The 21659-nt window shown below is 40.0% G+C and overlaps 1 protein-coding gene across 1 annotated transcript; it reads left to right on the top strand.

The window, feature by feature from the left end:
- On the top strand, positions 1-6179 carry LOC143517699 (pancreatic secretory granule membrane major glycoprotein GP2-like). The gene is made up of 7 exons (XM_077010452.1): positions 1-109; positions 3521-3640; positions 3737-3921; positions 4088-4251; positions 4402-4647; positions 5021-5180; positions 5496-6179. Exons 4-7 carry the CDS (start codon positions 4124-4126, stop codon positions 5622-5624), a joined length of 663 nt encoding a protein of 220 aa, XP_076866567.1. The 5' UTR covers positions 1-109; positions 3521-3640; positions 3737-3921; positions 4088-4123; the 3' UTR covers positions 5625-6179.
- Positions 6180-21659: the final 15480 nt, after the last annotated feature.

The raw sequence follows: 21659 nt of genomic DNA, 5'->3' as shown, positions 1-21659 counted from the left end.
ACAACTACTCCACAAACCACAACTACTCCACCGACCACATCTACTCCAACCACAAATACTTCACCGACCACAACTACTCCACCGACCACTACAGAGACAACAACTACAGGTATACACACACAGTGAGGTGTTGGACATAACACAAGGATCAAGGAAGCATATTATGAGACGTCAGGACAAGTCAGGGCTAAAAACCAGAGAACAGGCAGACCAGCAAAACATTATCCAGAGACAGAGCCAACAGCACTCAAAGTTCAAATACACAGCAAGGGTAAACATGTAGAGTGGGACAAATACAGAAGAGAATCCAATAATATTCAATAATGCTTCGTATTACGGCTAGCTGATATAGCGGTTCACACCGAAAACCAGTGTTTATTTTTGTTATGATAATAATTTTTCATATACCGGCCACACCGCTTTAAATAGCTTAAACGTGTCTGGAACGCAGCACGGTCGTTAATTGTTTCTCAAGAGACACTTTTTATAACTGCGCCGCTAAGCAATAGAGCACAAGTCTAGCTTGCTGAAAACGAGGGACGTTCTGAAACAGAAATTCTACCAAACATTGAAGCAAAAGATAATGCCCAAAAGGAACTTTTGCCAAAGAAAGAAGCCATGTCTGTTGTCATAGTACATAGGGTTTTATAGGTCGGACTTGGACCAAACAGTCACTTACTGCAAATGTTGTCACGGCTGGTGGTAAGAAGAGCAATCTGCTGCACCACCCATAAAGCTAGCTTATACTTGATGCGTCACAACTGGCGTGAGGGTCCACACGGCAAAAATTATGCAATTGCGGTGGCTTCGCTGTCGCATCACGAGGTTGTGCACCTCTCGATTTTTGTAACTTTGTGAGTTCCGCTCTTCAGCGCTATGTTTAGCGCTGTTATATTTGCAATATATAAATTAAGCTTACCATATTTTCCTCAGTTTAAATATAAGGAAAATATAAGCCGCACCTACAAAGTTGTTTTTTTTTAATGGAAAATGTATAGCGACACCGGGCTATAAGCCGCATATATCTACTAAACTGAATAAAGTGAGTCCCCGCTTAATGACAAGTCTGGTTAACGACAAACTGGAGTTATGACCGACTTTTTTTAAATTTTGCGCGGTGCGCGGAGGAGCAGTGGCAGTACAGTGGAGTGTTGTGTATGATAAGCTGAGGCAGCGGAGCCTCCACCGCAGCCCATCTCAGCAACGCAATCATTCTTTTTCACGCTGTACGCATGCACAAGAACATTGTTAATTTTTTTCTATACTGTATTTACGATCAAAGCATATCTAAATCTAGGGTCATGCTTAACGACGAAAACTGCTTTATGACGGACTTTTCAGTATCTAACCCCATCGTTAAGCGGGGACTGACTGTACATTTAACTGAACTGATCAGTTTCTGAACGGTGCCTTTAGCATTTCATGTGTGACAGTTTTGGCTTTCAGCCGGTGTTGACTCCTCCCCTTCGTCCTGCTCCTCCTCGGAGTCCCCTTCCCCAAACTCGTTCTCCGGGGTGGACTCGATAGCACCGCAGACGCAGGAGTCCACCCTCAGTGAAGAGAGGGCGCGGGATGAAGGGGAGTGTCGCTCCCTCCAAATCCTCACCGCGCCCTGGCAGAAGGTCTCCGCCAGCTCGGGGTCTCTCTCCTCTAGCCCCTGGGCTGTGGCCAGCTGGAGGGCGCACACCGGGTCCTTCTCCAGCTGTTCCTGCGTCGGGGTTCTCTCCTCCTCCCCAAGCTCACCCTCTAGTGGCGTGTCCGTCCCGTAGAATGCCGGGATGCTTACGCGGACAGGCGAGCTCTCCCGGGAAGACGAGGGGTGTCTCTCCTCCCACACCCGCGCAGCTGTCTGGCGGTATTCCTCCGCCAGCTCAGGTATGGAGGTCTCCCGAGCCGCGCACAGCAGGTATGAACACTCGGGGTCCTGCATCAGCTGTGCCAGCATCGGCGGGGCTTTGCGGCGCGGAGGAGAGGAAGAGGAGCGGTGCTGCCGCTTGCAGGGTTTCTTCCCCTTCTTCGGTTTCGGCTTGTAGCCTGGCATATTCTGGTGTCTCGACGGCTCGTCATTCTGTGACGCTCGGGCTGTCCCGAAGGATGAGACACATAATCCTCTTGGACTGACGTCACGTTTGTTTTATTGATAACAATAGCGCTGTCTAGCGCACAGGCAACACTCACACTTGCACACAGACGTGTAAACATAGACAACGACGAGCACAGGACACTGCGCGAGCGCACATTAAATAGACAAACCACATTAGCCCCACGTGATCACGAGACGATTCACAGGTGAGACTTATTAATCACACGACATAACCCCAACCACGAATATCCACTGACGCAGACAAAGCACATGGACAACGTTGACACACGCCCAAAAGGGTGGGGCCGGGGTCCTCAACATGACACACTAGCTATACCGAAGTTCACCTCTGACTACGACTTCGCAGTATTACAGCAGTATTATGTCTAAATATCTAGTTAAAACAAAACTAGAGTGCTCAATGAACTAAGTTATAGTTACTGTAACTCCCTAATATCATCTGTAGTGTCTTTAAGTGTGTGCAAACGAGGGGACTCGGAATTTGGCACAACACATTGGTTTGAAAAAATTTCTCCGTTGTGCCTGCTGCTTGCATGTACTACATGAAATTGAGCACTTTCTTCTTTGATTTACAATTTTGACCTACCACTTGATAAACTTTCTGCTCCGCCCCCTGATGGGTGAAGAAACATCTACAGAAAAATTGCACCTCTTTATAAGCTGCATGGTTCAAATCATGGGGAAAAAAGTAGAGGCTTATAGTCCGGAAAATATGGTAATTAAGTTACATATTTATACAATTACACATATGGTCGAAATGATTCAAAATAATTAGCTTTTTATCACATTAAAAGAGATTGTACCGTCTCCTCAGTATTCGATCACTGTTATTATTTATTTGTTTAAATATTATGTTATTTAATTAAAGGTAAGATTTTTGGGACTTTTCAGTACAATACAACCATTGACAAACAGCCCGGTCTGCTTCATGTCTAAATACCTCTTATTGGTTATTAACAAACTGGTGTGCAATTTATAATATTGTGTGTAGCTGGTTCACATAAGTTGTATAAACCTACAGTTTTTATGTTGTCTGAAAAATGTATTAAATAAAAGGTTTTGCTAGGTTTTACTAGAATTTTGGTCATACCTGTACCACCCAGCACTAATTGTATGCTAACACAAGTTCAGCAATACTTCACAAAGTTTCAAAGACTGAATCCCGGTATATATGGATAGGTGAAATGTGGAACAGGTGTGCATTCAGTAATCAGGGGAGGTGAATCTGGTAAGCCAGGCTGCAGAATCATGGGTATTGGAGTTACCAGGGCCTGGATGCATCACACACACACACACACACACACACACACACACACACACACACACACACACACACACACACACACACACACACACACACACACAATGCCCAGTCCTGCTTCTCTTGACTCTACATTCTATCTTCGCTCCATTTAGTGAAGGTGGACCCCTGTGATGAGCTGAACTGCACTGAGCATGAGTGGTGTGGGGACATACACGGTGTCTACGGCTGCTTCTGTAATGAACATCATCCTAGACCCCACCCAGAGTCTTATGGTAAAAGCACTGATGTGGAAACATGCTCAAAGTACTGTTTGTCAACATTTGATCAGAATTTCTTACGTAGCTTTTTCTCCGGTCTCTGTGTTGCAGACGCTGTTGAAGTGTGTGATGGCAGCTCCGGCTCCATATCCCTTTCCCTCTGTCAGCTCTTTGAAGATGGTTTCCCTGGTTACAGTTTACACCTGAGTGACCCCAGCTGCAGAGGAACAGTCCAGAATGGCAGACTGGTGTTCCATTTTGATAATGATGATCACATCTGTGGCACAAACCTCACGGTACATTAAACACTAGTTCTGCTGTTTCAGATAGACTTTGAATATCATATAGAGTCATAGAATAACAGAGATTTGAAATTCTTAAATGTAAAAACTTTGAATATCATTTATGGAAAATTACTACATATTTAAGTATTAACAATATCTAAAATTCAAATCTCTACAGGCCAATGGTACCCACTTGATCTATGAGAACAAAATCATGGGTGGAATGAAACCATCTAGAATACCCATTAACAGAGAGAAAAGATTTCTGGTATTACAGTTCTCCTGCATTTACCAACTCACTCAAACCGTCAACATGGTAAAAGACCTCAACCCTCTGCAGAGGTGAGATGGACCACTGTCTGGGTCTCTCATAAGTGTGTCCTGAAATCAAATTGATGTAAACTGTTGAATAGCTTTAACAAAGTACACTCACAAGTATTTATGTTGATGTCAATGTAAATCTAATCAGTCTGTGGTTGTACTCTTCTACAGTATAGTGTACAAGAACCTTCCAGGTGTTTTGGGGATGTACCAGGTCAAGATGATTCCCTATCAGGATCCTGGTTTCTCCCATCCTTATAATGGCAGTGCATATGTTGAAGTGGACCAGCGGGTCTATGTGGGAGTGTATGTCCAGGGGGTGGACAGTCGTCAGATTGCTACAGTGATTGATTCATGTTGGGCCACCCCTGTGAATGACCCCGACTATGCTGTCCGCTGGGACCTGATTGTTAAACAGTAAGACACTTTGACTTTCTGTGTCCATAGCAGGGGTTGCCAAGTATGGTTCTTAGAAACTTACAGGGTGCAGAGATTAGCTCCAACACACCTGTCTCTAATATTCAGGAGCTTCTGAAAGCCTTGATAAAGTCAGGCCTGTTACTGTGAACCTGGAACTATGCTCTGCATGATGACAGATCCCAGAATCAGAGGCTGAACCAACTGCTTCACATAACATATAGCATAAATTAGCATACAAGTTAGCACACCCAAAGACAAGAAGGAACACTTATCCTTTTCATGTTTTTCATTTCATGCATATTGTCCATTCTTGTTCAATCTAACTGGATATAAATCGCAATATAATTTCAATTATGCCAAATATCTCCAGGTGTCCTAATCCAGAAGATAAAACGGTACAAGTCCTTCAGAGTGGTGTCTCCACAACCTCCCAATTCTCTTTCGAGATGTTTGCCTTTAACGACTACCCCAAGGTCTTCCTTCACTGCTCCATTCACCTTTGCCTTCTGCAGAGCAACAACTGTGCAGCGGTGAGTTCTTACATCTGTCAGTGAATCACACAGTTCCATGAGGAGTAGAGAATAAGCCAGAGAAATACCAAGAAAACACATTATAGAATAAAAAATACTTTTATTAGTACATCATAGAACTACTAATAGTACTAATACTACTTAATAATAATAACAACAATACATTACTACCACAACCGCCACCACCTGTATGCCTGTTGTGCTGTTACTTTCTATCAGATCAAACCAGTCTAGATCTTCTCCTCTAACATTTGCTGACTGATTTATCATTTCAAACACAACTTCTATATAATAATTTGTGTATACTTTTTACAGCACTGCTACACTGGACACCACTACAAGCCCAGCCCTAAACATCCCAGAGCTGTCAGGTCTATAGACATCAATGCTACCTCCCTCATCTCCATTGGGCCTTTTATCTCCATTACCACAAGCACAAGATGAACCGTCACCCTGCTCTCCATGGCTCTCCACGCTTTCTCATATTTCATTTTCTAGGGCCTCCTGGAGTGACCTGAGTAGTAAAAGTGCTACCACAGGTGTACCTCTGAGAGCACTATTTAGCAAATATAGCTACAGTACATCTAACTAACTTAAATATGCAATGTTTAACTCTTACAAGAACAAGAACTCTTACAAGGAACAAGAACTCTTAAAGGCCTTAAATAAAATGCAGCTTTACTAATGCTTTTATTCCAGCTGCATTAGCACTTTACAGAAAGAGGGCAGTAACAAACAAGAATGTAGTGTGACAAATGTGATTTTGAGCAGATTACAGGGCCACTGGGATCTCCTAACTACTCAGATCCTTTTCCTGATGACAATCTTTACAACAATCTTTAATTCTGATATTTGCCTTTAAGTTGTTGTACAGAAACAGCTTTTATATAATCTATTTGTTGATAACTGGAACAAGAAAGTGATGATCTGTCATATTGAATTTGATAATAATCCCAGATTATACTGATTGGTGAAAGAACACTTGAATGTTGTGGAATTTTAAATATGGTGGTCTTTCCTTCTTTGATATACACTGTACACATTTGATAGTGCTGAATTATACTTGTATAGATATGAAAATACAGCGCACACATTCACATATAAACATAATCCAGATCAGTTCATAGTTTGAATAGTTTAATGAAAGCACACTTACCCGTCAACATTCCATACTGACACATCATAAAATACATTAATACATTAGGTTTAGAAATGAGTAGAACGTTTTTCATCTTTTCTCTCAAGTATAATTATATAAGGGTGTGGTTGGAGATATGAGTGAAGAGAATGCTGGCCTAGTTTTGCATCACAAAACAATATGTTTGTAATCCTACAAATAGCCTTTGTACAACAATGGCATAGGCGAGCAAGACAGCTGTCCTTCACTAGTTTTATCCATAAAGGACTGGACTTTGTGAGATCGTGTGTATAGATATCTTGTTCAAAACTCCATGTATTTAAGTGCATGAATTTGAATTAACTCTTGCATGAATGTTGCATCTAGATCATTCTAAATCTGTGCCCCACTGTGATCTCACATTGAACACACTCTCACACGATTACTAACACTGCTGCTGAAGTTATTAATTGTTCACATATATTACCTTGAGGTTAATGTACTTGCCACAACTATGTGATGGCATGTTCAGTTTTTTTAATCCAAAAAATCCTGTCAAACTAGTATATCTAAGTTTTTACACAATGCAAAAGAAATATACTGCTAAAAAAAATAAAGGGAACACTAAAATAACTACACTACCACACTAGATCTCAATTAATAAAAATCTTTGAAATCAGTTGAAAATCTCTCATTTCTACCTGTTGTCTGTTCCATTTGCACAAGAGCAGTGGAAATTGATTCACAATCAGTGTTGCTTCCTATCTGAACACGAAGTAATAATAAATAATAATAATATATTTTATTTAATGGCGCCTTTCTTGGCACTCAAGGTCACTTTACATAATTTTATTTAACAAACAAATTAAAAATACACAGTAAAAATAAGTACAAAAAAGAAACAGTGCAAGTAAAATTTACAGGTCATAGGCAACTTTAAACAAGTGAGTTTTAAGTTTGATTTTAAAATGTGGTAATGAATCTGTGTTGCGAAGATCAGCTGGGAGTGAGTTCCAAAGGTGTGGAGCAGCACAACTAAATGCTCTGTTCCCCATAGTGGCCAGACGGACTGGTGGAATAGTGAGATAGATAGAAGAACAAGATCTAAGGGTGCGAACTGGTGTAGCAATATGAAGGAGGTCTAAAAGATATAAAGGGGCAAGATTATGGAGAGCTTTGAAAGTTAAAAGGAGTATTTTATAATTAATGCGATGAGAAATGGGAAGCCAGTGAAGCTGCTGTAAAACAGGAGTGATATGATGCATTGTAGGGGTCCGTGAAATGATACGAGCAGCTGAATTTTGTACTAATTGTAATTTATGAAGGGTTTTCTGAGGTAGACCAAACAAAAGAGAATTACAGTAAATGAGAAGTAACCAGATTATGAACCAAGATTGCAGTAGAGTGATGATTAAGAGAAGGACGAAGACGATTTATATTTCGAAGATGGAAATAAGCTGACCGAGTGATATTATTAACATGAGAAACAAAAGAAAGAGTGCTATCAAGGATGACACCCAGACTCTTAACCTGAGGAGAAGGAGATATGGAATAGTTATCAACCGAAATGCAGAGATTATGACAAGTGTGGATGACTTGGAGTTACATTGTGTTGTTTAAGTGTTCTCTTTATTTTTTTGAGCAGTGTATATAAAGAATGATACTTATGCTACTACTAATAATAATAATTAAAATGTTTATTGTAGAGTGTATTTCAATTTAACAGACACAGATAAAAGAGGAGTTAAGGTTTAAGTGATAACAGGTAAAAGGGTCATTCTACAAAAACTTCCACTTTTGACAGGTGGAAATTTTTCCTACATAAATATCTTTTTTTGGGATTTTAAATTATACTACATTATTACTGTACTAATTGGCTATAAGAACATATATAAGGTACACCTAAATGGCTATTTGCCTTTTTTGTACATTTATTTGAAGATTTTATGTACCGTTACCCATTAGGATTGTAACACCAGTGATGGTAACACCAGTGACAACTGTCATAACAAACCTATTTTACAAAGTAGCTGCCACAGGGAATCAAACCACATGTTGACAGTCATGAACTACTCACTGAATTATGTATAAATGAATCCATTTTTATTATTCTATATTCATTTTCCAAAGATTAAAGTAGGGCATACCAGTGACTTGCACTAAAGCTTCGAAGGAAATCTTAGGGTAGATGATAAAATTTATAAAAAATGAAAAATGACATTGAACTTATAATGTGTCTGTTTTCATTAATCTTCAGAGAGGAAACAAAATGACTTCCTGTGATGTCATCAGCATGGCTTTGTATATTAAAATAATAGTCTTTTGTCATACGGTAACACCAGTGACATGAATATTGGGGACGTACACATTTATTATGTATTGTATTTATTTGCAATATTGTATTTTTAAATATTTTGTGTGATATATTGGACCTTTATGGACACATACTGTAACTGCAGTTGAGTTAATAAAGTATATGTTTTCCATTAAGAAATAAAGCCCTTAGTTTCCCAGCATGACAGCGAGGACAGGCATTTTTGGGCTGTCGTGGAAATTTCCTAATAAATGGATGAGGACTCAGACGTGGTTAAATGATTAATTTATTACAAAAATATAAATATATATAAATTGGACAAAGACAGATACAAGACAGACACAGACATGAGAGTCTCATTCAAGCATGACAACTCTGAAGGCAGGGGGGCGCTCCCCCTGCTTATATACAATCTTAAACACAATTCAGCAGTTTTAACAGCAGGTTATCTTTAGCACAGCATGTTCCAAAACATAAGCGTCCAGCAGGCTACTTTGTCTCACATGTGTGTATCTCCTAATATGGACTTTCCTAGAGTTAGCAGAAGCAACTGATGTATCAGTTGAACACAGAGAAAGCTAAATGACCCAAGACTAGTAGCCTAGTGACTACCAGTTAACAGAGTGTTCTTACCCTCAGCACTCTCCCTGACCTGGGTCACATATAGCACACATGCATAATATGAACGAAACATGGTTACACTGAATCACTTCATTATTGTAGTCCTTCTGCTTAGTCAGAATGGACATGTCCTAAATCATAAAGTTCATAATGATCTCTTATAATAATTAAACATAATCTAATTAATGATAATTAGTCAATAATCAATAATTTCTCTCACAGGGCATACTTGGAAAAACACTCAAATGGTTGAAAAGAAAAACTGACTCATAAGTGGTTCAAAAAGGTATAATTGTTCAAATATCATGTTGTTTTGTCTTAAAATGTAAATAAATCCCTAAATTTGAGGGCTTTTAAAATGCAACAGCCCTTTAAAGTCTAGGGACACAAAAGTGGACATTTCTGTAGAATGACCCAAAACATAGATGTATAATAGAGAACAAAACTCCATAAGACAAAGAGATATGGGGGAACACAGTGTGTCAAAATATAAGTGGTTGATGAGACAGTGAAACCAACAATGGGGATTTGAAAGAAAATATCACATAGGCCAGAACCACACCTGGTCAAACCCAGGTCTTGGCCCAGAAGCACGCCTGGTGAAACTCAGGTCAAACCCACGTCTTACGTGGTAAATATGAGTACCAACAACCAGCCCAAAGAATAAACTCTGACAGTAGCCAGAGCTTCACTCCACCTTACTGAATGACAGTCTGTCACATACCCAAATTTCTCAAATTATGTTGGATTAAACATTGTTTCGAATTTACATAAAGAACATAAAGACTCTGTTTGTTAGTAATTGGGAGAGGTTGCCCTCTGGTGGCTGGTGCATATGTTGCATGAAACCGATGTGTCACTAGACAGTCCCACCAGGATTTCGCGGGCCTTTTTTGTGATTGTTGCGGGTGTTTTTCAAAAAAATTGCGATGTAAGTTGCGGTGTGTTTTTGTTGTGCTTACATTGCAATAGGGAGTAAAAGTTGTGAGAAATTGTTTTGATTTTCTCTTTTTGTGATTTAAATTGAGTGTTAAATGAAAGTAATAAAAGTTATTACTGAAAAACTTGATTAAAAGAAGAGACAATGAGAATAAGTCATACACACAACTTTATCAGGGCTCCAAGAAATCTGAAAAATAGGCTTTATTTACCCAAATAAACCTGTAAAAAAAGATGTAAAGTGCACACAATCCTTCACTGCAAACATCGCACATTGTCATGAACACCATAGAAAACTTAAACCTATACAGGCATAAACAATGACTTAATGATTGAAATGAAATGAATTCAAAAGGAAATGCCTCAGCATTCATATAAGAAAAGACAAAAACTGCCTACATATAATAAAAAAAGCTATGTGCTTTTGAGACATGAGACATGTATAGTTTAGATAGGTACCAGCTATTTCATTAGTTCATAATTATTATTTAATGTATTTAATAGACAATCATTCCTGACTGCTAAATACATTAAATAATAATTATGAACTAATGAAATAGCTGGTTTCATAGAAAGAAAGAAAACATTTGCTGAAGCTGCCTAGAAAATACAGTACAGTTGGCATAATTTTGGCATCCATTAGTAATAAAGTGCACACTGTTAAAATGAGAAAACTTCAGTACTATTCTAGGGAATTGATACCTATGTAAACTATACATGTCTCATGTAGCCTTCATATTGTCACGTTACGGTCCCCGAACCCTTCCTTTGGGGCGTGTTAACGTTGTCTGCGTCTACTTGTCTGCGTCAGTGGATCTCCGTGGGTGCGGGTGCGTCTTGTAATTATCCGTCTCACCTGTGGCTCATCTCGTCATCACGTGGGGTTGATGTGGTCTGTCTATTTAATGTGCGTTCGCGCAGTGTCTTGTGCTCGTCGTTGTCTAAAGTCTACATGTTGCCGTGTCTGTTTAAACTGTTCTACGTGCGCTATTGCGCAATATCTGTCAAAATAAAAGTGACGTCTGTCGCAACCAGCGGATCTGTGTCTCTTCCGTCTGCCGCCTCCCAGCGTCACACATATAAGAACGACAACAAAAAAAAAAACCCTATTAATACTAGTCCTGTGTGCAGGCATTCTCTCCTGAAGACTACATTAAATAAAAAAATTTGTTTACATTTTTTGCATCCATTCATTTCTTGTTTAATAATAAAATATTATATTATAATTATAAATTATATTATATTATAAATATAAATATTATTATATTCGGCTGGATAACACCAGCTTGTAAATGCTGTTGCTGCGCTCAGTGAGAAACCCCAAATTCAACATAACTAACCTCACAAAGAAAAAGCAAACAAAAAGACAATAACTTAACCTGACTCCCTATAACATAAACAGGAGAAAACAACCCCCAAACAAATCAGCAGCCCAGCCCTACTAACACAAAACAAAACAAAACTTCCCCCTTACAAATAGAACCCTCACAAATCTTCTATAGCCTATTGTACACCATATACAAACACTACAAATAGACCGAAGCTGGAAGCAGTATATCAGTATATTAGCAGTACGTCTCAAATCTAATATATCTATAGACCCGAAGGATAACCATCGGTCTCAGAAAATGAAAATGTGCCATATTTTGTCAATTGTGATTTTTACAATCGAAATTTGTCCTCCGCTTTGAACCCATCTGTGCAGTCAGAACACACACACACACACTAGTGATTACTAGGGGGCTGTGGATCACACGTGCCCAGAGCGGTGGGCAGCCCTAGCCCGGCACCCGGGGAGCAGTTGGGGTTAGGTGCCTTGCTCAAGGGCACCTCAGTCATGGCCTGTCTGGGAATCGAACCCACGACCCTCCGGTCACAAGACCAGTTCCCTACCACCAGGCCATTACTGCCCCAGTATATAATTTAACCCCATTGTGACGCTCGGGGCTGGACGAAGGACGAGACACGAAATCCTTCTTGACGGATGTCACTTTCAATTTATTAACATATATTGCGCAATAGCGCACGGGGAACAGAGATACATACACAGCAACGTGTAGACTTTAGACAACGACGAGCACAGGACACTGCGCGAGCGCACATTAAATAGACAAACCACATTAACCCCATGTGATTACGAGACGATTCACAGGTGAGACGGATTATCACATGACATAGCCATCACCACGGAATATCCACAGACGCAGACGATGCACGTAGACTATGTAAACACACGCCCAAAAGGGAGGGGCCGGGGTCCTCAACGTGACACCCATACTGTAACGTTAATGAATATAACTACTGTAATCGAAACCTAAAGCTGCAAGACGTATTAGAGACAACTACCTAACATAAATATAAGTTTATTCATACTTACTTGTAATAACTAGTTGGCTGCCCTGTGAGAGATCCAGAGTAGTAATGGCGCGTGTCCAAACAATTCCTGTCAGCAGCAGATCGGCACGCGCTGTACCGTTCCCGCTCATCAAAATACCGCCTGTTCTCTCACTCATTATTGGTGGTAATACTTATAAACTAGAGCTAGCTAGCTACCTCTAGATAACATAAATGCCGAAACGTAAAATTTACTGCAATTTTACAGTAATACAGAAGAATAAAGAAAGAAATAGAAATCACAGTTCTTCCTTGAGGCACTGTACATTAATCATCTCCTCTTCTACTGACCCTCAAGTTTATTTCTGAGGAGAAGGCACAACCCATGTTCTCCTTCCTTCACATTTCACCACTGAATCAGTAATCAAAAGAACATGATGGCCATTCCATCTGGGTTCTAGAGATTGTTTGTCGTGTCTCCTCACTATTACCCATTGACCTGGAAGTATCGTGCGGCTACCTTCAGCTGGTTGTGTACTGTTGTGTACCTGTACTGCTTGTGTTAGTGTCTGACAGTAATTAAGTAGTGGATCGGAAAATGAATTATATCAAAAAACCCCTGGAACCAGGATTGGTCTACCCAGAGTTGTATAGTAACGAAGTACTTCGCTACTGTACTTAAAACACTAGAGCTCCTGAGAATTCAGGATTCTGAGGACATCACCCCTCCTTCTTCTCCTTCTTGCCAGCAATTAGCAAAGCCAAACATCACCCTTTATTATGTTAATTCACAGAGCAAGACTGAGGCAGCAGCCTCACCCAGAAAGTCTCTGATCACAGAGATCACAGATCACAAACAAGCAGAAACACAAATGCTTCTATCAAATGCTTCTAACACAAATATAGATAGATAGATAGATAGATAGATAGATAGATAGATAGATAGATAGATAGATAGTATGAGAAATGTACAAAGAGCAAGATTCAAGCCTGCTGTTTAGATCACAAACAAGCAGAAACACAAATGCTTCTATCAAATGCTTCTAACACATAGATAGATAGATAGATAGATAGATAGATAGATAGATAGATAGATAGATAGATAGATAGATAGATAGATAGATAGATAGATAGAGAGGTAGTATAAGAAATGTACAAAGAGCAAGATTCAAGCCTGCTGTTTAGATCACAAACAAGCAGAAACAACACAAATATAGATAGATAGATAGATAGATAGATAGATAGATAGATAGATATAGATAGATAGTATGAGAAATGTACAAAGAGCAAGATTCAAGCCTGCTGTTTAGATCACAAACAAGCAGAAACAGAAATGCTTCTATCAAATGCTTCTAACACAAATATAGATAGATAGATAGATAGATAGATAGATAGATAGATAGATAGATAGATAGTATAAGAAATGTACAAAGAGCAAGATTCAAGCCTGCTGTTTAGATCACAAACAAGCAGAAACACAAATGCTTCTATCAAATGCTTCTAACACAAATATAGATAGATAGATAGAATATACAAAGAGCAAGATTCAAACAATTTTATTTATTTTTATTGTTTGATGGGACTCATTAGAGAAACTGTCGTCTCTACGTGCGATTGAATTGTAACTTTTGAAACACGAGTCTACAAATTTTCTGCCGTTTGTTGTAGTATCGGTAACATACAGTCTGCTTGTAACTTCAACTTTTTCGTGAAGTATCACGTTTGGTGTTTTGGTCATATGAGCTTGGGGGTGAGCCAGCTTGTGCTTTGGCAGGCGTATGAGCTGGGGGTGAGCCGCTTCCACCGCATTACCAAGACAATGGGCGTTAATCCCTTCACAGCAGGGGAGTGGGCTACATGGACCCTACCAAGCCCTGTGAAATTTTTTGCTTCTCTAGGAGCTCTAGTGTACTAAAATGCTGTATCTGTACATTACTGGAGTATTGTTTTTTTCTCCTACTTCCACTTTTACTTCACTACATATTTTCCATCAGTTTAATACTTTTACTCTGATATATTTTTTACATGCTGTATAGTTACTCGTTACAATTATGAACATGTTAGCTGGCGCTGTCACCGGGTCAAGCAATCAGGCTGTCTTATGAGAAAACTGCGCATGCTCCGGTCGCGTCTCGTTTACTCTGCTGCTGCCTTCACTGAACACTTGAGCTTCGTAATCTAGGTTCACTTGACACGTCGTGACTGCCGCAAGGGTCCGCGCGGCAAAAATGACGCAATCACGGTGGCTCCGCCCATGCGCGTTTACCACGCACGCGGTCGCGCCCCTCTTGATTTTTGTGCGTGTGAAGTTACAAGGTGGAATTCATGCACTTGTACGGCACTTTGAAAGTCCATATTCAGTATTTTCCAGCACCTTCAGCTTAATTTACATATTTATACAAATACACATATATTCGAAATTATTCCAAATAATTCACTTTTTATCTCATTAAAAGAGATGGTACCGTGTTTGGTAACAGCAGAAGAGCACAGTAAGCACTAGTTAGGTTAGATATCTCAGCTAACTAACCTAATAATGGTCATGGCGTGCTGCAGAATTCACTTAACATTAGCTGGCAATAAAGGCGACGTGCTGACTAATCATGTGTCCATTTTTATAGTGTAGTGTTTTTATAAGGTAAGGGCATTTATTGAGGGTCAACGCAGGGCAGAAGGCTCACCCTTAGAATCCGATGGACGGATTTTACGTCCAAAATACACCTCGTTTTCTCAGCTAAATGAAGGCGAATTTGTACTTCTGCATCAAACCTACAACGTAGCGGGACATAGGTTATCTGTTTTTTGTGTACGAAGTGTTAACACCAGTTTTTAAAGTAGGCTACATACAGAACACTTGTATTTGTGATCTTTGACATCTCTGATTTGTAAGTGATATATAAAAACAATTGATAATCAAACTTTGATCACTTTCTTTAATTAATTCAAAACACAATACTTGTACTTTTTACTTTCAGTACTTGAGTAATAAATTTTAGACTAAACTACTTGCAATACTTAAGTACAAAAAATGCTGAATACTTCTGTACTTCTACTTCAGTAAAGAACACTTCAACTTCTACTCAAGTCAATGTTTTGATAGAGTACTTGTACTTTTACTCAAGTATGGGTCTCGAATACTTTATACAACACTGAGTCTACCCATCACAACCTCATAAGCAGTGCTTAATTTGTAAATCAAACAATGCCGGAACGCAAACAGCGGCATGAGACACGGGGTCACTGAAGCCAACAATGTTACAGGATCGCACACAAAACACAATGCTTAGGCGCACAAATGACAAAATAACAAGACAATTCGTTTTTATAAATTACTTTTAAATGATTTACGTGTTTTTTATAAGTGTTTTAAGTGCAGAATCGTTTCTTACCTTATTAGTTGTTTAGTATATAGCTTGGGACTCAACCACACTCGCACCTGCCCCAATAACATCTCCACTGCCGCTGCCGCCATTTGCTTCAAGTCTTGGTGGTTTAGTAGTACAATCAGACGGTTTTTTTTGTAAAAAAGGAAAGCAAGTTTGACTGTCTTTTCGACATATTGATTGCTGTTATTTTGACAAATTGGCGCCTTTGTCTGATATCTACGTAACACAAAATATTTCCCATCAACCATTTCTATTTTTCATTGTAAAATGCAGGGGTGAGGCTAGGGTATTTTTAGTGGTGCTAGAGCACCACCGTGAGATTGCTCAGCACCCCCTGGCTCAACACATTTTTAAAATATTATATTATGCAAAAAACTTGCTCTGCACCTGCGCAATACTTTGGTTCGAATGGCCAATCTGGCAACCCTGCTTCAAAACGAGGCTTGTGACCAGTCCACTTATCAACTATATCTCTTCTGATTGATTGGCACATTCACGCGACTGCTAGAATTGTCTACAGCTTGACATTTTGTTCTGGTCGTAAGCTAGCTGTTCACATTCTACATTTCTGGATCTGCGAGGCAGCCAGCACCTGAGCTGGGGTGAGAAGGTATGTTTGTAGACGTGTGTCGACTGATTATAATACATCATGGCGTTGTGGTTCACTGATAATTCAATCCTAGATTGGTCCGGTTATAAGCGAATGTGTGTGTGGCAATGCCTCGATGCAGCAGCTTTTCGTAGCTTAGTTAAAGTTAGCTGGCTAATGCTGGAGGGCATTTAGCCTACTTTGAAACCTTGTGAATGAAATATGGGTAAAGAGTGCAGCCGAGTGAACTTCCCCAACGTTAGACCGTGCATTTGGAGAGCTGTAGTTGGCCAAGTCAGTTGCATTTAGTTAATGGAACATTGGGAAAATCTGACCGATTGTCTGTCTTTCCATAGATGGACATACGTTCTTTTTTTAAGAACAAAGGTGAACGCTCAACTTCAGGTGGGAGAGAAAAAGACTGAAATAGTTTTGTCAGTTTATAACAGTCAATAGAATAGTCCCTTAATGTGGCTTGCAGTAGCTATCCTCTTTCATTGAATTTTAAGATGGAATTTAATGGAGAAAAAGATGAGCAGAGAGACCTGGTAAGGAATGGTAGTGGCTTATTTGAAATAGCTTCTCCCATCAATTATAGGGTTATATAATTGTTTGTCTATTAACACACACATATATATAATTTTATTTTTATTTATTTTTTCTGAATCATGTTGCTACAGAAACAGAGGAGGAGGAGCATATTGGTGAAGGTGACAGGGAGTTCAGTGGAGAAGCAGAACAAGAACAGGCAGCAGCAGCAGCATCAGTTTCCACAGAGACAGCTTTAGATTTAGGTGACAGAAACACAGGTCCTAAACAAGTAAAGCTAGCCCAATACCCACAAAGTGTGTTTGGCACACAAAAAAGGGCCTTCCAGTTCAACTGGTTTCAAAGCTTTAATTGGCTTGAATACTCCTGTAAAAGGGATGCTGCATTCTGCTATGCATGCAGGGTGTTTGGGCGAAATTTAAAACAGGACGTATTTGTTAGTGGTGGTGTGAAAAATTGGAGAAAGGCACTCAGTTTCTACCACAAGCATGAATCCTCACAGTCCCATAAAGATAGTGTCATTTGTTGGCAGAGCTACAAAGCAAGTCTTTTGAAGGGTAGTGTCGTACAACAAATTGAGAGTGCTACTTCCACTGAAGTGCAAGAGAGAAGGGAGTACTTAAAACGCATTGTAGCAGTAACCTCCCTGTTGGGGAAACAGGGAATTCCATTCAGGGGTCACGATGAGTCTTGTGAAAGCCACGATAAAGGAATGTTTGCAGAATGCTTCAAACTGGTGCAGAAATTTGACCCATTTCTCAAAAGTTACACTCCTCCACTGAACACCACATATCTTTCAAGTTGCAGTCAGAATGAAATGGTACAGTGTTGTGCAGAGGAGGTCACTGCAACTATTGTGAAGGAGATGAGGGAAGCACAGATGTTTGCCATTATGGCTGATGAAGCCAGGGATGGAAAAAGGGAACAGCTATCACTCTGTGTGAGGTATGTCACAGGCGGAATGATTAAAGAAAGATTTCTAGCCCTAACAGAGTTGATGGGCTTTGATGCTGAGTCAATTGCCAACACCATTGAGCAACAGTTAGCTCTAAATGGCATTGGAGATCTCAAATGTGTGGCTCAAACGTACGATGGTGCAGCAGTGATGAGTGGGGCTGTGGGCGGTGTCCAGGCCCATTTCAGAAAGAAACACCCCGAAGCAGTGTATGTACATTGTTATGCCCACGAATTGAACCTTGTTTTATGTCACACATGCAGGGCAATTTCTGAGGCCAGAGAGTTTTTTGAAATATTGGAAAGTGTCTACTCATTTTTCAGTTCATCACTGGTGAACCACCACAAGTTTGTAGAGACACAAACAAGACTAGGGTTACAGCAAACTGAACTTGTCCAGTTGTCAAGCACACGTTGGGCATGCCAACTCCGTTCAGTAAATTGTGTTCTTGACAACTTCCCTGCCATCATTGAATGCCTCCTTGGTATTAATACACCTTTGGCTGTGGGACTGAGAGTGAAACTCTGCAAATTCTCTTCTGTGTACTTGCTTGTCATGTTCCACACTCTCCTGTCATTATGTGCAGGTTTGCACTTGTATCTGCAGAAGGAGAACATCGACCTTGCCAGAGGCATGGAGTACAAAAACGCAGTCACCGACTCCCTTAAGGAGAAGCGCAGTGACTCCACTGCTGGTGAGCTGCATGCCAGAGCATTGGCAATTTGTGATGCTAACAAACTGGTCGACTCTGATGAATCGTCTAAGCAGAGACGTAAAACTAAGAGAATGGAGGACTATGTGGTGGAGTCTACATGTGGGGCTGGGGCAGGCAGTGAGGCAACTAGTTCTTTCAATGCAGATGACCTCAAACAGAGGCTACTGTTTCCTTGTTTAGACAGAATGCTAGCAGAACTGGAAAAGAGGTTTTCTGATGTAAGTGAGGAGCTTCTCTGTGGGATTCAGGCATGTGTAACCCAGGTATAATAAATTCTAGTAGCCACCCCCAGGGGGCGCTACACATGCTCTCCAAAATCTGAGCAGTTCTTGTCTGTGCCTCTCCTGTCAGCACTGGCATTGCACTATAACATTGACCTTAAGCCAGCGGAGGTGATGGTGGCCAGCAAATTTTTTAAGCGCAAGAACGAGACTGGAGGTGATGTTGAGGACATGCTGGCCGTATACAAGCAACTTGATGCTGACATGTTCCCTACTCTGAAAGCTACTGTTCAGGCTGCTCTTACTATCCCTGTTAGCAGCTGTAGCTGTGAGAGGTCCTTCAGTGCATTGCGCCGCCTACATACCTGGCTGAGGAGGACCATGGGGCAAAATAGACTCCATCATTTGGCTGTGATGTCAATTGAAAAAGAACTTCTTGACAGCATAAGTCCTGACATTGTTATTGACAGATTTGCCAACCTTAAAGTGAGGCGACACCGCTTAGTTCTTCCAAAATAAGTTGCTTAATTAGTAGTTGTTACCTTTTTTGTTTTTGTGTGAAGTGAATGGGATGTAAGTGGATGGATCTTTATTCCCCCATTAGGTGTTAAAATCTTCAGTTCTGACCACTAGAGACCCCCCTGTCCTTGTTCTGTTTAGGGCCCTTCCTAATCCACACAGGAAGAGACCATATTTATTTATTTTATTTATTTGTGTGTTTTATTTATTTAAGGCATTATTGATATTATTAGCCTTGGGTGATTACAAAGTGTGGGTTTTTTTGTTGTTTTTTTTTTTGCTCAAGGATGCATTATTTTAGTGACCATTTTATTTTTTTTTCTAGCATTTGTTTTTCTTTACTCCCAAAATAAATGTTGAGTTATCTTCAATATTTGTCTCAGGCTCTCTGTTATCCCTGTGAAGCCACAGTCTTTTGAAATGAAGTTGAGGTGTATTTTCTTCTTTAGCAACGCTGTGATGATGAATGAAGAAGTCTCCGCCGACACTGTCTTAGTTGTCAATAATAAGTTTTATTATAAAAAAAAAGAACAGCATCAAATCAAGCACCATGGTCTTGCTTGAGAGAGGTCTCGGGCCAATTGTGAATCTCCTCTCCCGAACACTGCCAGTCTACCCATATTTATATGCGAGTTACACAAAGGAGGTCTGATGCCCCTCACATCTGTAAACTCTATCATATCATCCATCATGAAAAAGAAAAGCGAGTAGGGTGAGAAAGGGCCCACCAGACCTTTGACCCCTGAACTAGGGCCCCTTTTCCCCTAAACCAAAAAACATATGTAAACCACATTCTTCAACCTCTTTGTCCTGCTCAACTGAACATAAGCAAGAAGAGAAATGAATTTTAGACCAGTTAGTTTAAACTTAAACACTACATAATGTATTACATAGGCACAGACACTACATATTTCCCCCCTTCGAGACTACGTAGAGTCTCGAAAACAAAAGAAAATTTCATATTTGTTACATGTCATATACATTTTTGTACCAATCACATTATAACAACTCCTCCTACAGTGCTTCCTACAGCACACTTAACAATACAACATCTTGTGGAGTGTAAGAGCAAAAAACCTGTCAGGCAGATATCTTTCTTGAAATGTCCATCAAACAATCTAGACAGGAAAATTCTCTTACGGCCCCTCTGCCTAGGCGACCACATAAAGTACTCCAACCAATTTGAAAAAGGAAGATATTTCAAGCAAATGAAGTAGTTATATAGCTTAACAAATACATATAGAAACCTCGGAAAATAAAGTCAAAATGTTCAAATCCAGGCTGGTCGACCCATCGGACCTGAAATTCGAACCTTTCCTTACCTAGTTACCCCTTTCCCTAGCATCGAGGAAAAAACAAAACATCTGAGGTCCCACATGTACTCATCCAACTACATCCTATATCACCATCAACCATCATATTTGCTCATAGAATACATTCAAAACACATGATTATACTTTATTCAGATTAATATTATCACACAATCTACTAGTATGCAGATGTATATACGAAGGAAACCATATTGATGTGTCACTCTGCAGCTCCTCAGCAGCTTGACTCTCAGTGTAGTGTCGACAGCCTGTGGACTCTGGACACCATCTCTCAGCATCCTTGTTCAGAGTCCTTCTGTCTTGTCCTTTTTTTAGCTCCTGAACCCCTCATAGCAGCCTTCCCCCTCTATTTGTTCTGGAGGGGAAGAAAAAACACAAACCAGTATCTTTACAAAAACAACAGACGTATGTGAATTAAACATCAAACACAGACTTAATCCTATATGGAAATGCAAAATTCACCATATCATACTTTCACACTCCAAATTATAAGTCACCTGTTCCATTTCCCCCCTACACACACTCACACACTCTATTGTACTAAAAACTACTAGAATACTAAAAAACAACAACAAATGTCAAAACAATAAATGTGAATAAACATCAAAATGGATACTTTTCCACTAATTCACCTTCTATCACCACCTCCTCGTCATCACCTATATCAGACCTCTGCAACAACGGCATCTGAACTGAATCTCCAGGCATCACAACTCCAACCCATCTCAATATCATAGCCTTCGCAAAGGTCAACACCAGCGTACAACCACAAAACATCACAAACAATGATAGGAGAACTGCTATCAAAATCTGAACCATCGCTGCTCCCATAGATCCTAATCTCTCTCGCAACCAGGCATTCGCAGACCATCCAGCTCCTTCAGATGGA

Source organism: Brachyhypopomus gauderio, chromosome 6 (genome assembly GCF_052324685.1).
Source record: "Brachyhypopomus gauderio isolate BG-103 chromosome 6, BGAUD_0.2, whole genome shotgun sequence".
Lineage (NCBI taxonomy): Eukaryota > Metazoa > Chordata > Actinopteri > Gymnotiformes > Hypopomidae > Brachyhypopomus > Brachyhypopomus gauderio.
This window is presented reverse-complemented; position numbering and strand designations above follow the sequence as displayed.

What these genes read in the sequence shown, in the direction of transcription:
- LOC143517699 (XM_077010452.1), top strand. Translation starts at nt 4,124, where the DNA reads ATGGGTGGAATGAAACCATCTAGAATACCCATTAACAGAGAGAAAAGA. An exon ending in GACCTCAACCCTCTGCAGAG is followed by an intron (nt 4,252 to 4,401) that starts GTGAGATGGACC and finishes ACTCTTCTACAG; the next exon opens with TATAGTGTACAAGAACCTTC. An exon ending in TGGGACCTGATTGTTAAACA is followed by an intron (nt 4,648 to 5,020) that starts GTAAGACACTTT and finishes AAATATCTCCAG; the next exon opens with GTGTCCTAATCCAGAAGATA.